The sequence below is a fragment of the Salminus brasiliensis genome, chromosome 7 (genome assembly GCF_030463535.1).
Source record: "Salminus brasiliensis chromosome 7, fSalBra1.hap2, whole genome shotgun sequence".
Lineage (NCBI taxonomy): Eukaryota > Metazoa > Chordata > Actinopteri > Characiformes > Bryconidae > Salminus > Salminus brasiliensis.
Window position 1 is genome coordinate 4,136,298 of NC_132884.1, and position 18,663 is coordinate 4,154,960.

General features: G+C 43.9%; 1 protein-coding gene across 1 annotated transcript; it reads right to left on the reverse strand.

Moving 5' to 3' along the window:
• Positions 1-720: 720 nt before the first annotated feature.
• Positions 721-13,568, reverse strand: grap2b (GRB2 related adaptor protein 2b). The gene is made up of 9 exons (XM_072682836.1): positions 13,398-13,568; positions 8,213-8,316; positions 6,543-6,634; positions 5,180-5,299; positions 3,685-3,844; positions 3,497-3,538; positions 2,322-2,375; positions 1,904-1,963; positions 721-1,057 (listed from the first exon to the last, which is right to left on the reverse strand). The coding sequence occupies exons 2-9, from the start codon at positions 8,288-8,290 to the stop codon at positions 881-883; spliced, it is 783 nt and encodes a 260-aa protein (XP_072538937.1). The 5' UTR covers positions 8,291-8,316; positions 13,398-13,568; the 3' UTR covers positions 721-880.
• Positions 13,569-18,663: the final 5,095 nt, after the last annotated feature.

Sequence of the window (18,663 nt, forward strand, 5' to 3'; positions counted from 1 at the left end):
GTCTGGCCAGGTTGGTCCTACTGGTGGACCAATTTGGTCATGTGAAGCCTTATATAGCCTTATGGTCTATATGGTCTATCAGCAGAACCAACTTAACCATGATGATTGTCAAGCTGGTGATACTGGTTGAATAGGTTAGTGGAGCGGGCTGACCAGTCAGTCTGGTCAAGCTCATCACACTGGTCATACTGGTGAACCAGCATGGTCACACTTCCAATTATAATTAACACTTATGAACACCAAAAATTGAGCCTTCCCAGCTAACATGTCCATGCTGGGCCTGTATGGGTATGCGTATGGGTAGCCCCCTGCATATGGATGATGCCCACAATAGTCAGTGATGGGACCAGGAGTGGTTAAGCTTGGGTACCATATTGGTTGTATACTGAATATGGGGTTTATATGGGACCCATGTGAGATTAAGGTGGGCTTCAATAAAAGGGCCCATTTGGAAGGCTAACTGGGTCCCAGTAGAAATGCATGCCATAGAAGAACCAATTGTGGTTCCATGAAGAAGCATGTGTGAAAAGATATTTGGTTATGGATCCAAAAGTGGATCTTCGGTGGGGTTGCTCAAAGAACCCCTTAAAAGTGAACCCTAAATTCTGCCCATGCCCACCTGGAACCCACCTAGCCTACGTTCCACCCGCCTACGCCCGACATGAGTATGTTGGTTGTCTTGTTGTTGAGGGTCAAAACAATCCAGATGATCCAGATGAGTTAAAGCAACATCATTTATTGTTCGACTGAATGTGTCATATTTCTGAAAGGGCCGCAGTTTGGTACATCTGCAATAGTTCATTCACTCTACCAGTGTTCAGTTTACACGGCCTCCAGAGCTGCAGCTGCTGAACGCTACACGGCCGATTCTGCTACATGCTTATAAGGGAGCGGTGTAGTTGGCAGGGAAGAGTCCTTTTCGGCCTCGTAGTTGACCCGTCCACCAGAAGGAGTCCAGGCGATCCACAACTTCTATAATATCCCCTGCGTGAAAGTCCAGCTCATCCTTCTCCTCAGCTATGAAGTCGTACAGGGCTTTCACCTGCATCAGTGATGTCTGCACACACAACAACACACATTACATTAGCTCGTGTTTTGGCTACAAAGGCCCTGATAGGATAGTCTCAGGTGGTTGGCTTGTTTTTCCACCCTAGAAGGAAGCATTTGTGGGTATTGCTTATATGTATGTACTGCTTTTTGTCCATATGTTTGTGGACACCCCTTCTAATGAAAACATTCAGCTACTTCAAGCTGAACCCATTGCTGACTGCCAATAGAATAGGACTCTCTGGAGCAGATAAACATGAACATAAACATGATGTCAGGTGTGGGCTGGAGGGGTATAAAGCCCCCCAGCACTGAGTAGAGGAACTGTGCTCTCTGGAATGATGGATGGTGCTCCATCCAGTACTTTTGGGATGAGTTGAGGATGATGATGATGAGGTGGGGTGGTGATAATTCAACACCTCGACCTCACTAACACTCTTTTTGCTGAATGCCATCAAATCCTCACAGCAATGTTCCAAAATCTAGCACAAAGCCTTCCCTGGGTAGTGGAGACAGTTGCTCCAACAAAAGCAGGGGAAGGTTTTTGTTTTGTTTTTCGGTTTTCAATGAATGAGAAAGTGTCCTGATACTTTTGTCATATATATATATCATGCAGTACATTTGATCTCATATCCTGCCATGGTATGAAAACATACCTATGCATGTGTGTAAGGAAATGAGACAGAGAGAGAGACAGATAGAGAGAGAGAGAGAGAGAGAGTAGGAGGGTATGGCCTGTGAAGGTACTTGTTGGAACATGTTCTCTTTTACAAGAGGTGGTTATGCCGAGGGGGATTTGCTGTGTTTGTGTGTGTGTGTGTGTGTTGCACATGTATAGGTGTGTGTTTGTTGTTACCTGTGGAGGTGGAAGGGTCTCTGCAGGGCGTGGAGGGGGGCACCGTGGGCCTCCTCTCTCCTGTGCAGATTAGACACACACACATGACCCTTATAAACTCTTATAGCCCTAAACTCTTATAGCCCTAAACCCTTATTGCGTTAAACTCTTATAGAACTAAACTGTTATAGCGTTAATCTTTAAAGCGTTAAACTCTTAAAGCGTTAAACCCTTAATAGCATTAAACTCTTATAGAACTAAACTCTTATTGTGCTAAACTCTTATAGCGCTAAACCCTTACAGCGCTAAACCCTTATAGCGCTAAACCCGTATAGCGATAAACTCTTATAGCGATAAACTCTTTTACTTTTACATAAGTTCAATCCGGCCAGCTCAGAGAAGCATTGAATGCATGTGAGAATGAGAGCAGTGGCAGTACCTGAGGCAGTGGCCTGGGATTAGGAGCGGCTCTGTTGGGAACGTCTAATCGAGGCTGGAAAATAGAGAGACAGTTGTCTGCAGTTAGCTCAGTAAGACATTTCTGTTCACTCTACAGTCTATGCTAAAGTAATAAGATTCTAGTTTGGCCCAAAATTATTAACTTGTATTAGCAATTAGCACTATGCTACTGGAATCCATAAAAATGGACAACAGTAAAGACAAAGTTCAGGCTTTCAGACGGATTCCAGATCCGGTTCTACACTGCATGGGGACAATAGATGGGGCCTATGTGAGATTAAGGTGGCCTGTAGCAATGGGGCCCAACTGGGTCCCAGTAGCGACACATGTACAAACCCACTCAGAGTTTCACACATGTGAGCCTCACAAGAGCGTGTTGGCTGGAATATCACTTTATCATCTTTAGTTATGAGACATACACTATAGGGACAAAAGTATTGGGACACCAGCTCATTCATTTAATTTTTTTTTCGAAATCAAGGGTATTATAAAGAGTGCATCCTGTTTTTGTTAGAGTATCTGCCTCTACTAAAGGCTTTATACGCAAATTTGGAGCATTGCTGTCAGGCTCTGATTGCATTCAGTGACAAGAGTAATAGTGAGGTGAGGTTGTTGGATGTTGGATCCCCATCCTACTCCCTAGCTCATCCTCATAGCTCATCAAGTACCAACTATCATTCCCGAGCACTGACCTTTATACCTGATAGCCCTCTAGATCCGTCTCTCATTAGGCATATGGTGTCAATAGGCTCTAGAGAGTCCTATTCTATTGGCAGTACGTCTCTACAGAGACTAGACTGCTAAGCTGTGAGTCAGCAGTAGGTGCAGCTTAGGTGTAGGTGTAGCTGAATGCATTCATTAGAAGGGGTGTCCACAAACATTTGGACATGTAGAGTACATAACAGTATCTGATATTGGCACATTATCCTTAACTTCTAAATCTGTAGGTCTAGCTGAAGCCTCAGTGGTCACCAGCCCTGCTCCTGGAGAGCCACCTTCTTGCAGACTTCGTCTCCAACCCTAAATGACCCCACCTAGATGCCTAATGATTGCCTTGTTTGATTAGCTGAACAAGGCCTGCTGAAGGTAGATCTTTAGGAGGAGAATCGGTGACCACCGTTCTAGATCATCCAAGAGCAAGAGTAGTGGCAGTACCCGAGGAGAGGGCCTGGGTTCTGGAGGAAGATCCAATGGGCTCTGGAAGACAGAGGGAAGACTTTTAAGGGTTTGGTGTCCACGTGTGGTCTACAATACCTTTACTGTAAGTTGTGTAAAATACTGTCTACCTTTCTAGGTAGTCTACATCGTCTAGCTGTCAGGATTTGCTCTGCAAACTGACTCACCAGCTGTTCCGTGAGGAGGCGGACGAAGCTCTGCTTGGAGACGGAATTGAGGGTGTAGTAGTCCACTAATTTATTCAGAGAGGTGAATTTCACATCCCACAGGAAGTACTGTCCTTTCTTGTCCTGCAGCACCTTGAAGTGCTGCACATCTGACTCGTGCCTGGCGGGATGAAGAACAGCACCTCATTTATCAGTTTCCTGGCGGGTCAAGCAAAATTTCAAAACACTGGACAGGCAAGATAGAAGCATTAAAAAAACTGACCATTGAAAACTATAAAATACCTTGGTTTGTGGAAGGTCACTTCAGAGGAAGGTACACCAATGACATCGACTCAGGTGGATCAAAGAATTGTGCTATGCTAATGTGGCCACATTACTGCAGGTTATAGTGACTTACACTAAGCTAACATGTCCATGTGGGGTCTGGATGAGTAGCCCAACTGGAAACCAGTGCATTCTGTCCCCAGGCTCTATGTTGACCACACATATGGATGCCCACCAGGGTCAGTGTTGGGATTATCAGGAGGGGTCTGGGCTGTACACTGCATATGGGGCCTAGGTGAGACCCATGTGAGATGAAGAAGTTGGGCTGTAATTTGGGACGCCCAACTGGGTCCCAGTAAAATTGTATATACAAACCCACTCAGAGCTCACCTGGTGCCCCACCTGGCCCACTTTCCACCCATGTGAGCCCAACATGAGCATGTTGGCTGGGAAAATTGATACAACGGGTTCCTTAAGGGATGCTGTAGGAGAACCATGTGAGAATGAAGAGCTTTTACATTGCTATAGCAGGTAGGAGGTTCTTCACACTCATTGAACATGGGTTTTCTTCACAGAACCAAAAGTGCTTCTTCGTTTTGAAGAGTTTGAACAAATGCTCCAGATGGGCAACTGGCAAAAAGGTGCCGCTCTGATGCTTTCAGATGATTTGCTGTGTCTGGGTCTGGAAATAAAGACAAGCTGGCCAAGATTTAGCCAAGATAGGTGCAGTGCTGCAGATAAACACCAGGGGGCAGCCACAACTCAGCATATAGAGAGAGTGATGCTGACCGAGCACTGATACATGATGGTGCTTATCCAGGTACCATGGTTTTTTATTTCTTTGCTCTGCAGCATCCGACTTTAGACTGTGCGTACAAATGAAGATGCTACAAGGGCTTCTTCAGGCAAAGCCCTAGAAGACCCACTTTTGGTTCTAAAAGAGATGTGTGAGTGTGAGGAACCGTTTAATGAACTGAAGAAGCTTCATTTGATGTAAATGTTCTTGTAAGGCATCGCTCAAATAACCCTCTGTAGCACCTTTATTTTTAAGAGTGTTCGCTGGAGAACAGAACCGTGGTTGAGGCCATCTTCACTAGCAGAGAGAGAGAGTTTGAGGTGATGCTGACTTGACCATTCACTTGCTGTGTTTTTAGAATAAACAGCTAGAAAAGAAAGAGCAGGAGAAGGAAACGCCTTTACCACCCATCACGCCGGACTGTGCGTACTGTACCTGACTGAGATGGATAAGTCTCCTGGGGAGCTCTGGCTGTCGCGGATGATGAAGGCTCCTATTGGCTGGCACTTGAGTGTGCTCTCGGCCTCTTGTCGACTGATGTTGTCCTGGTACCACCTATAGAAAGAGAAAAGACCTCAGTAAGCCGTCATTTTGTTGCTGTTTTGGGAAAAAAAGAACTTCTCAATTTTTGCTGTTTTTCACTTTTTGATGTTTCAAGCTGAATCAGAACCAGAAGGCCCAAACACAAACATCTAAAGCTGAATCAGAAGGCTCTAACACCAACATCTGAAGCTGAATTAGAAGGCTCTAAACCCAGCATCTGAAGCTGAATCAGGAGGCCCTAATACCAGCATCTGAAGCTGACTCAGGAGACCCTAATACCAGCATCTGAAGCTGAATCAGAAGGATCTATCACCAGCATCTGAAGCTGAATCAGGAGGCCCTTACACCAACATCTGAAGCTGAATCAGAAGGATCTATCACCAGCATCCGAAGCTGAATCAGGAGGCCCTAACACCAGCATCTGAAGCTGAATCAGGAGGCCCTTACACCAACATCTGAAGCTGAATCAGAAGGATCTAACACCAGCATCTGAAGCTGAATCAGGAGGCCCTTACACCTGCATCCGAATCTGAATCAAAATACCACAACACCAACATCTGAAGCTGAATCAGAAAGCTCTAATACCAGCATCTGAAGCTGAATCAGGAGGCCCTAACACCGACATCTGAAGCTGAATCAGAAGACTCTAAACCCAGAATCTGAAGCTGAATCAGAAGGTCCTAACATCAACATCTAAAGCTGAATTAGAAGGTCCTTACATCAACATCCGAAGCTGAATCAGAAGGCTCTAATTCCAGCATCTGAAGCTGACTCAGAAGGTCCTGATATCCTCATCTTAAGCTGAATCAGAAGGTCCTAACATCAACATCTAAAGCTGAATCAGAAGGATCTAAACCCAGCATCTGAAGCTGAAACAGGAGGCTCTAACACCAACATCTGAAGCTGAATCAGGAGGCCCTAACACCAACATCTGAAGCTGAATCAGGAGGCCCTAACACCAGCATCTGAAGCTGAATCAGGAGGTCCTAACACCAGCACTGGATGCTGTTTACTAATACATGTCAGCCTAACACCAGTATGAGGCCCAGTTTAAGGCATCTGCAACTGAATCAGAAGACCTCTTCCCTTAAAGCTTCATCCTTCCATATCTGGCTGCCAAAGGGGTTTCATTGAAACACACATGTGCACTATTGTACTTCAGCATTCAGACACCTCTATAACAGCCATGAACAAATTTTTTCCTTTTTGGTCCAGTAAATCCCATTAAACTGGTCCATACATTTATAATCTTCACCTGGGGATGTTGAGTGTGATGTAATTCTTTGGAACGAAACCAATCATGCCGCATTTCTCCGCTTTATACCAGTCCTCCTTGGTTCCCAGAATCTACAGAGAAATAAAACACTGATTACTAAAGACGTCAGCTACAGAGAACCACAGATCTGCCAGCCTGCTCGGGAGCTCCTCTAACTGAAGAGTTTAACCATAAACAGTGTATCTCAGCTACTTCCATAGTTCTGCTTCTGAAGTTAGCTTGTGGAATTTCATTACTACAGTACAGTTAGGCCATCGCTACAGGACTGTAGAACCAGTCATAAAGTGTACTGTCACTTTTTATTTTGAAAAGCATGAGGTATCTTAAGGTCATCTGGAGACATTTGTCACATGGTTTCCTGCTGGGTTTTTTTACCAGTTCAGCTGTGAGTCAGGACAATTGAGCCTGCCATAGAGCTACATAGCTGTTCAGTTCTGAAGCAGGTACAAGCAAAAGTCTACCTTGTTCCTGTGCACTTAAAAGATCTTAAGATCCTTGAGGAACGTTTCGGAGGTTCTTCAATTTGGAACTGTGCTGCACCTCTTTAGGAACCTTCAAGAAAAGGTTTTAAGAAGAAAAATGTTCCTTGAAGGTTCATCAAAGAACCCCTAAAAATACCTCAAGCCAAGGCCAACGACGACAAGACCAAAGCCTTTCGTTTATGGTCTTCTAAAATATGGACTTCTGAGATGTTCTCTTCCCAGTCAGCTGAGGTGCACATTTTGGGGCAGTGGTGGCTCAGCGGTCTACCTAGTTCCTGTACACTTAAAAGTATCAGATCCTTGAGGAACGTTTTGGAGGTTCTTCAATTTGGAACTGTGCTGCACCTCTTTAGGAACCTTCAAGAAAAGGTTTCAAGAAGAAAAGGTTCCTTGAAGGTTCATCAAAGCACATGAAGAGGTTCCTCTACAGTTTAAAAACTGAAGAACCCCTAAAAATACCTCAAGCCAAGGCCAACGACGACAAGACTAAAGCCTTTCGTTTATGGTCTTCTAAAATATGGACTTCTGAGATGTTCTCTTCCTAGTCAGCTGAGGTGCACATTCTGGGGCAATGGTGGCTCAGTAGTTAGAGCTCCAGGCTATTGATGAAAGGGTTGTGGGTTCAATACCTAAGCTCGGCAAGCTGCCACTGTTGGGCCCTCGAGCAAGGCCCTTCACCCTCTCTGCTCCTTAGGTGCTGGAGTTGGCTGCCCACTGCTCTAGGCGTGTGTGTGTGTACTCACTGCCCCTAGTTCACGTGTATGTGTGTGTTCACTACCACAGATGGGTCAAATGCAGAGGACACCCTTCGCTGTACCTTCTATATCTTTATTATAGTTATTATTTTTCTATTAAAACAACCAATCAAATTCATAATTCAGTGTAAGGAACCACCCACTTGTCTTCATGCAGAAACTACTTCTGCTTGCTAATGACCGCACAACAAACTACCAACTAACGCTGTGTTGTGACACTCACTTTTTACTGGTACACTCATGAGCACTTTTATAGATAGACACTTCTGGACTTTCATTGGAGGATATTTTTGACTCCGTACTTCCACTTTTAATCCCATACTGTTTTGACACAGAAGTTATGCTTCCACTTAAGAAGTTCTCTGTATTTTTCCCACTTCTGTTGGCAAAGATATACTGTACGTAATCTTGCCTTGATGGTTTCTCCTTTCCTGAAGCTCAGCTCATCGTGAGCCGTGGCCGTGAAGTCAAACTTGCCGGTCGCCTCCATCGTGGGGACAGCAGCTCATGGACCCTCTGAGAGAGAGAGAGAGAGAGAGAGAGAGCGAGAGCAGGAGAGAGAGAGAGAGAGAAAGAGAGAGAGAGTTTAAATGGTTCTTCAAATACACTATATGGACAAAAGTATTGGGACATCTGCTCATAGCTTGTTTCTTCAGAAATCAAAGGAAATTGTCTCTACTGTCCAGTGAAGAACGCTTTCTACTAGATTTTAAAGGCACTGCTGTGAGGATTTGATTGCATTTTGAGCATTAGGTATTACTATCAATCCCCAACTCATCCTAAAAGTATCTGGATGGAGCACCAACCGCCATTCCACAGTTCTACTGCACCACAACTCAATACTGGGGGGCACATTTGGACATATAGTGGACAATGGAAACCTCTTGCAGATGGTTCTTTATAAAACCTTGTGAAAACGGTTCCATATATTACAAAAAAGGGTTCTACTGTATGTATATGTCTACATCCCTGGTTGATATGAGTGTATGAGTGTGGTGTGTGGATCATGGCAGCGTATCTGAGGAGCTGGACTAGGCAGCGAGCCGAGGTACACATTGACAGGTTGAGTCAGTAAACTCAGGGAGTTTAGCCGTAGTCGTTTCCCCGGTTACACAGAGAAACACGTCTAGGGAGGCTCTCCCATAGACTCCCATTCTTTGGAGACGGCAAGGATTTGAATTGTGCACACAGAACTAGAAAACTGACCATAGTGTAGCTCACTACTGGGCCTTAACCACTTCCCCTCACAAACACACACATACACACATATACACACACACTCACACTGTGGGGCCAGCGGTAATGAGTGTCAAACTATTGTGCAAATTCAGTTTCCTGTGCTCACAGGGAGAGATGCCACTGTAGATACTAAACATACAATTATTACATTCCTCCTTTCTCATCTTCTCTCATCTTCTCTCATCTTCTCCACTTTCCTTCTCCTCTCTTCCCCTTCTCTCATCTTCTCTTCTCTGTTTTTTCTCTTCTCTTCTCCTCTCTTTTCTTCTTCTCAATCATCTTCTCTTCTCCTTTCTCTCTCTCTTCTTCTCCTCTCTTCTCCATTCTTTCTCTTCTCTTCTCTTCTTCGTTCTTTCTTTTCTCTTCTTCGTTCTCATCTTTCTTTCTGTTGTTTCTTCTCTTCTCTTCTGTCCTCCTTTCTTCTCCTTTCTTCTTCTCTCAAATGATCTCTCTCTCTCTCTCGCTGTCTGTCTCTCTCAAATGATCTATCTCTCTCTCCCTCTCTCTCTCTCTCTCTCTGTCTGTCTCTCTTTTCTCTTCTAGTCTTTCTTCTTCTCTTTTCTCATCTTCTCAGTTGTCCTTCTCTTCATGAACCTCTTCTTTACCTTCTTGTTTCTTCTCTTCCCTTCTGTCCTCTTTTCTTCTCCTTTCTCATCTTCTCTTCTCTACTCTTCTCATCTCTTCTCACACACACATACACACATATACACACACACTCACACTGTGGGGCCAGTGGTAATGAGTGTCAAACTATTGTGCAAATTCAGTTTCCTGTGCTCACAGGGAGAGATGCCACTGTAGATACTAAACATGCAATTATTACATTCCTCCTTTCTCATCTTCTCTCATCTTCTCTCATCTTCTCCACTTTCCTTCTCCTCTCTTCCCCTTCTCTCATCTTCTCTTCTCTGTTTTTTCTCTTCTCTTCTCCTCTCTTCTCTTCTTCTCAATCATCTTCTCTTCTCCTTTCTTTCTCTCTTCTTCTCCTCTCTTCTCCTTTCTCATCTTCTCTTCTTCTTCTCTCTTCTTCGTTCTTTCTTTTCTCTTCTTTGTTCTCATCTTTCTTTCTGTTGTTTCTTCTTCTTGTTCCCTTCTTGTTTCTTCTCTTCTCTTCTGTCCTCCTTTCTTCTCCTTTCTTCTCCTCTCAAATGATCGCTCTCTCTCTCTCTCTCTCTGTCTGTCTCTCTTTTCTCTTAGTGTCTTTCTTCTTGTCTTTTCTATTCTCTCCTGTCCTCATTTCTTCTCTTTTCTCATCTTCTCAGTTGTCCTTCTCTTCATGAACCTCTTCTTTACCTTCTTGTTTCTTCTCTTCCCTTCTGTCCTCTTTTCTTCTCCTTTCTCATCTTCTCTCCTCTCCTCTTCTCATCTTCTCTTCTCTCTTTTACTCGGTTCTCTTTTGCTCTTCTCACCTCTCCTCTCTTCTCTTTTTAAACTCTGTTATGTATTTATGTGTATTGTATGTAGGTCAGAATGATGAATGCTGTTTCCGTGGTTAGCCATGGCAGCAGCTCAGACAAACTACAAAGCCCACCAGAGTTTTCTTTCCTCCGATTCCCATATGAGTAAACGCATTCATCAGATAAATTAATCACCGTCATCAAAGCCATTATCTGTTTCCAGTACAGTTACTCAAACACAATGCAGTGACTCTTTTATTTGAGGCCATCTGTCACTGTAAGGCTCTTTGCTACTCATCTCAATGCTATTATCTACCAGCGGCTTTATTTGGTGTATTATCCACATATCTGTAATTAAAACCACTTCCCTTTGAGTGTTTAAGTTTATAGCAGCGTTATTAAGTGGGGTCCAGTTTAAAGACTCACTTACCAACATTATGTCATTATTATTTTACAACAATGAAGTAAAGTGAAGAAACTTGGTCGACAATTTGAGGCTTCCAGCTTTTGTTTATTCCACTACCAACAACAAGAGAAGTGCAGAATGGTCTCTGATGGATTACTGATGACCGGTTCCTGCATCCAGTTGAGACAACAATGAATGGGGTGTCATGATCCACTGGGTCAGACAATGAGGGAGAACACTCGCAGGGGATGGACCAAGGCGAGAGAGTTTATTAACTCAAACAGGGAAGAAAACAATGAAAAAGCAGCAACAGATTAAACAAAAGCCAAACGCGACAACCAAACTGGGCAAACCAAAGAGCACACCTGTGGCTGGTGAGGGACGAGGGCTAGGCTAGCATGCCAGGGCTGAGCCAGAACGATACAGAAAACCTAAACCTACAGGCAGTGCCTGGGGAAAACCGTGAAACAGAAAGACAGCGCGGGCCAGGCGCTTCTGAGACTTACTGGACCTCCAGAGCCGAGGGATCCGCTGCCGAACCCAAACAACAGAACCGATACAATGACGGGGCTAGCTTACCAGAACACAGGCCATAACTAGAGCGCGCACCAGAGCTGACTTCCTTGACTTCCCCTGATACTCCTTACGGTGCTCTATGACCGAAGGTGAGCAGGCAGTAGCGGTTCGGCAGCCACACTTGAGTCCCTAGACCGATGAGATTTTGCTGACATTAGCAGAGGCCGTTGGAGAGCCCAACGAATAATGCCAGCACCACGAGACACCAGATCCAACCCAGTGTTGACCTGAGATAACCAGAGCTACTGAGAGTTGACAGAAGTCCATAAAGTCAATTCTCGGCCCTGGCTGCTTGCGCTAGCCCTCCTTAAATATGCCAGCCCACAGGTGAAACACATCAACAGAACGTGAAGTCAAACACAGGAAAGCAAGAACAAAACATGACTGTCAACATAAAAGACCTCCCCTGGGGCAGGCGCGGCGGCGCGGGCGTGACAGTGGGCAACATTTTGTTATTAATAAAATGATTCACATATTGCTCAGCAAGCTGCCAAAGACCTTAAATCCCCTGGAAACACATTTTAATATATTGAATTTAATGAATAATTACTAAACCTGGGTGTTCAGTGAAGTGTTCAGCACAGTTTTAATAGAAAACACAAAGCAGAAATATGATAGAACACTCCTCCAAAATCCCCTAAATACACTCCTCACACCTGAGAACTGTGGTCTGGGCGTGGTCTTAATATTCTAATGAAAATCATTTTTTTTCCATTGCCATGGCAATACACACAGACCTGTAACCGAGATACCGACTCATATATAGATACAAGCTCAAGCCACGACTGGGGAAGCAGCCGCCCAGAGTGACCCGTCGTCCCTCCTGCCCAGAGCCTGGTGCCTCTACGTCTCTACGCTTCTCGGCTACGCGATGTGCCGGTAGAGTGGGGTACCTCCCCTAAATTCTGCAGTTCCACAGGACCACCACAGAGGGGGTATTATTTGGGGGGTGGGTCATTCTCAGCACTGCAGTGACACTGAGTGACATGGGGGTGGCGGTGGTGTGTTAGTGTGTGTTGTGCTCAGCGCCTGAGAGTAGTCCACCAACAGGGTCCTGTGACCACTGATGAAGAGGACTAGAGGATGACCAAAACCAACAAGCTGTGCAGCAGCAGGTATGAGTGTCCAATAGAGTGGACAGTGAGTGGACATAGTGTTCACACACTGCTGTGTCTGATCCACTCATACCACCAGCACAACACACACCAACACACTCGCCACCACCATGTCAGTGGTCAGTGTCACTGCAGTGCTGAGAAAGCTGACCCACCACCCAAATACAACCTCCCTGCTCTGTGGTGGTCAGTCCCGGTTTGGTCCTGACCATTAAAGAACAGGGTGAACGGAGGCTAACAGAGTATGCAGAGAAACAGATGGACGACAGTCTGGAATTATAGATCTACACAGTGCTCCTACCCTGTTTACAGTATGTGAGCCTTAATATGCTTTAAGGAAAGGTTTTTAGAAGAAAAGGGTTCCTTGAAGGTTCCTTAAGAGGTTCCTCCACCGTTTTAAATCCAAGAACCCCTAACCGTTCTGAAGTATCTGGTATGGTAAGTGTAAGCTGATGCAATGGACAGAAAAGTGTAGAAACAAGGGGGTGCTAATGCTATGGCTGACCGACGTATATAAATGATTATATTTGCCTTATAGGTTGTTATCTTTGAAACTTTGAGTTATACACAGTGCTTCAGATTCTGGCACAGCACCATGTGATGTATATAGATGAAAAAAGAAGCACAGACTGCAACAGGAAGACATGTGATCAGTCTATCAATACTGACAGAAAGCCTTCGACTTCTCAAAACAGTGGGGATAGAGACTTTTACACCGTAGTGTTTGAAACCCATTGTTTCCATTTGATAACATTACACTCGAAACACCTACATTTGCTCTTTCTACCATTTAGGAGATAAGAGACAGTGCCAGTGACAGCGGTGAAGTCTTCACATGTATATTTGGTGGGTGCTGATTCTTACCCTTCACCAGTCGGGACCACAATCTGAAGAATATTCTCCCCCCAGAGGAAATCGTCTATGTAGCCGCGGCGTCAGGGTGATGAAACAGTGAAAGCATAACGGCTGTGAAGTAAAGGCAGGGTAGCTGGCAGTTACTCTGAGCGCTCTAGTCGCTTCGTGGTCTGGGCTCTGTGAAGTCGAAAGGGGAAGAGCCAGAGGAAAGTCATCATCCCCTCCCCGCCGCCACCACCAGGGTGACCACAGTGGATGACAGCACGCCACTGACATTGCACTAATGTAGCTTTAATGAACATGGCCTATTTTCACCGCTACGGGCTATTACTGCCCATTACACGTCCTGCCAAGGGGCCAGACTATCAGAGCATGGACAAAGGCAATTGGGGGCGCAGGAGAATTGCGGTGATATCCAATATCCAGTGTTTAGCCGTGGTTAACATGGAAGCAGCACTGATTCAGCTCTTACTACAGGCTAACTCTGTACTCATTAGATGCTAACGGTGCTTTTTGCTACTAATATAACAATGGAACAATGTGGTTGAGGGTGGATGTATATATAAAGTAGCTTCCCAGCTAGCATGCTTTTATGGGGCCTGTATTGTGGGCCAATGGGGAACCAGAAAGCTCTGTCTTCTATGAGCTCTATGTTAGCCCCACATATGGATTAATTGGATGCATGGATGCCCTGCATATGGTCACTGATGGGACCAGGAGGGGTTAAACATAGGCCCCATCTAGGTTGTACACTGCACACAGGGTCTAGATGGGGCCCATGTGAGATTACGGGGGGCTGTAACAATACGTAACGTTAAACTCACCCAGCAGGGGGCAGGCATAGCTCTCAGTAGCCCTCGAACTCTGGTTTCCAGTTAATTTATTGATCCCCTGCTTGATTTGGTCCAGCCGTGCAGCCGTTCCCCCTTCTGACACCAATGTAGCAATAGTAATATAGGCATTTCCAAATGTTTATGATACCATAATGCAGACACAACACAAAAAAAGACATGAAACTCATCACATAGCTGTGGTTCAGGATTCCCCTTCAGCTGCGGTCAGCCAAAATACACTCCAGGACACTTTACTGAAAGTGCCCAACGTCCTGCACATACCCCTCTTTTAAAACTAAACCAAGAAGTTCCTCAAAACTATCATTAAACAGGCATCAGTCAGCATGTTTCACTTGAACCATTTCATGTAGTCACTTTCTGTGTTGCAGCTTTTAGTGAAATTCAGTTCTTTAGACGTCTGGTTCCATTCACCACCACTGTGAACAATTCTGAGCCTGAAAGTTTCCCTGGAACAGAACTGAAATTTCACACTCAACCCACGCTGACTGACTTTCTTTACACCTGACTATTTGATATGTATATGTTTTAACACATTGGTGGAATCCCCCTTTAAATCTATCTTCATTGTCAGTAGCACTGAAGTGAAGGGGGGTTACCAGCCCTTTTAGTTTAAGGGCTAGTTTGGTATACAAACAAAATATTTTGGGGGCAGGCTTTTCAGTCTTTCGTTGTGTGTGACACTCAAACGGAACAATTTCAAGTCCATTTCCACCTCTTACCACACACACACACACACACACACACACACACACACACACACACTTCCTGTGACATCTCTCAGCAGGCCCAACAAAAGCTGTTGCTGTCACAGAGATAAGCTGTAAAGTGAGGGTATGTATGTATGTGTGTGTGTGCGTGTGTGTGTGTCTGTGTGTGTCTGTGTGTGTGTGTGAGAGTGAGTGTGAGAAAGAAAGAGAGAGAGAGATGTGGGAGGGACAGAAAGAGGCTAGTCCCTCCGATCCTGTCCACTAAATGTACATTTCCCAATCAGAAAGCTTAGTAATGGGCGAAAGCATGTCAAGTGTTTCAGTGAACAGCCTTCTTTTTGTAAATGGTTGTAAATGAGTTTTCACCTCACCGTGTGACGTCTGGTGGACCAAACCACATGTGAATGACGAAATGTCTGCTGTATCTTGATCAAATACATACATACAAATACACCACATTACTGCAACACAGTCATGGCCTAAAGTAAGTGAACATCTGCACAGTTTTATGGAAACCATTGGGCTCCTCTGGGCCAAATGACATCTTTAGTTGATTTCTGAATTGTCCAAGGCCCCGAAAATTCGAAAGTGCTGCCGCTATGACTCGAGAAGCGCTGATTTCAAATCTCGGGTCATGCTGCCTGCCATCAGCAGCCAGAGCCAGAGAGAGCACAGAGATCTGTAGGTGGGTAGATGGCTCACTCTCAGATGTCTCACTTCAGTGTGATGTTGGCCTGCCCGGGTCTATCGAGTACTATCGGGTGGGTTGGGTAATCAGCTATCTAAAATTGGTGGGTGGGAAATGGGGTATAAAAATAAATAAATAAATAAATAATAAAAAAATACGGTAATTTATTATAATATAATTAATATATGGAAAATATATATATATATAATATTGATCAGTATCCCATCTGTTGCCCTCTGACCTCATAATTATATATACATACATATTATTACACACACATGACATTACATCATATATAACACATATATAGCACATTATTAAATATTACTACAAATACGTAGGTACTTGCACCATACATACAGGACATTATTATTATATGTATAAATTAATATATTTTAATAATATATTATATCTTATTATATTATATACTTATTATAAAGATTATAATAATATAATATAATAATTATAATGATTTTATATATTATATTATGAAGATACTTACATGTAAAATGCATGTGCTTCTACACTTTTACGCTATTACCTAAGTATTCTCAGTGTTTAAGCACTCCAGCAGCACTGCTGTGCCTGATATACATGTACCAGTGCAATACACACTACTACTGTAACACACTGCAGTGCTGACAATGACCCACCACCCAAATACTACCTGCTCTGTGGTGGTCAGTCCTGCAGGGTCCTGAGCATTGAAGGACAGGGTGAAATGAGGCTAATAACAGAGTCTGCAGAGAAACAGATGGACTACAGTCTGTGATGACATGGTGAGTGGAACTGATCTAACGGGCCGGGTTCATTCCGAACCGGTGGGAGGTCATAATGTTCTGATATGACTGTGTGTGATGCATATATAAAACTCAGCCTCCCAGGGGGGTTTAGATGTGTAAAAAGACAAGAAGAGGTGGTGGAGTGAATTTAATTTTAGTCTGCCCAGTCACCCACTGTCTAGCTTCACTGCAGAGGAAGCTGCTCTATAGTCATTGAAAGAGAAAAGAGAGAGAGAGTGTGAGAGCGACAGAGAGAGAGACAGAGAGAAAGTTCTAGTAGAATGGTTAAGGTCAGCTGTGTGTGTGTATGCAGTATGTGACAGGATCTGTAATTAAATATTGTGTAATAACGTGACGATGTGTGATGTGTGTTTCTGCTGACGTGCCTCTGCTCATATAACATAAGGGCCTTTATGAAAATATGAATGGACAATTATGTCAGTTCATATTGAGGATGTTGGAGGAGGTGAACAGTAACGTTCGGGGCTGTCAGCACGATGTGATGATAAAGGAGCGCTGTCAGAACTTCCTGCACATGTCAATCAAGCCTGGAGACGGAGGTGAAGGCTCATCTATCACTGGTTAAGGTTAAAGCTAACGAGGGCTGTGGAGAGGAGACACGCTGCAGGAGCTCACTTACTGTACAGCCAAGATTCAAACCCTGGACATCACATTCTGCTTATATAGCTGCTTTACTATTATTATTATTATTATTATTATTGTTGTAATATCATTATATGTATAAATTATTATATTATAATAATATATAATCTATTATATCTTATTATATTATATACTTATTTTAAAGATTAGATTAGATTAGATGTGTAAAAAGACAATTGGTCCAGTCATCAACCAAATCTATTTTAGGCCCATGTGTTGTTATGGCTTCTTGTTGTTGCTACTGAAGCTACTGAATTGGATGCATTAAAAAGCAACTCCAGTTGTGACCATCCACTCATAATGCATGCTTCTGCATCTCCCAGTGCTTTAACGTCCAATCTCACACCGTCAACCATTTCCAAACACTTCTGTATTGTAATTCAGTTTACGAGGCTGAGGAACCCCCCAGAAGGACCTCATTCCCACGTCTGGCCAACACTATAGACTATGAGCATCCTTGTTACTATGCAATCATGCATGTTTGGCTGTGTAGATCCTGGTTGAGAGGACGGCTGTCTTAATGAGCTGTGGCCTAAGCATGACAGCTCTTAAGACGAGAGCGGCCGTGCTCCATCATCTATTCCAAGCTTTGGCCTGATCTTCAAGCATGGTCCGCTGGTTTACCGAATGAAGACAGGCGGATTAGAGGCGGATTTGTTCTAGATGCACCTCTCAGGCGTAGCATATGCTTATCACAGGCAGAGAAAGAGACTGATGATGTGAGCAGGAGGGGGGGTTGGCTGGTGGGGTTTGGAGGGGAGGTGCGATGTGTGAAGGTCACAGATATTTGCATGCCTGTGTGCGTCCACAATGTGTGTCTAGTACTTGAGCTCTTTGCCAAAAACACCTCGCATGGATTTGCTTTGTGCTTTATTGGGCTTCTTCTCCCTCAGCGCATTCCGAATTATCCACATTACCAGCGACGAGGCCGCCTGCCAAAGCTCCTGTCATTACCGACCGAGGCGCGTTTTCGTTTTGTCCAGCAGGGGGCAGAAAAAAACTGTAGTAACATGATGAGAGCGGGACGCATGCGCAGGTCACGTCATAGGCTATTTAACTGATATTTGAGGTATAGAAAATAGTCATATATGTATGGAGCTCCTGAATGTTTATTTTTTATTAATGGGATTTATTCATGAGATTTTCTTCAAATAAATTATCTCGAGATAATTATTGCACCGATAAAGTGCTATATAGCGATATTTCCTTTATAATAGCTCCATCACAGATACGCAACACAGCGCACTTTTACAATCATTACAGTAGGCTTGGGGAGTGATAGTGAAAGGTGTATTAGCATCATCTGCAGGGCAGAGTGGGTAATGCGCCTAATTTGTCCCTAGAATTATCTTGGGATAATTATCTCAAGATAATTCCATAACTCAATAGTTATTTTAGGAAAATTATCTCAGGATAACTTTATTACCTCGAAATAATCATCTCAGGATTAACTGCTAATAGTGATAGCAGTGAAAGGTGCAAGGCAAAGTGGGTGATGCACTCGAGTTGTCCCTATATATATATATATATATATATATATATATATATATATATTATCTCAAGATAATTCCATAACTCAAT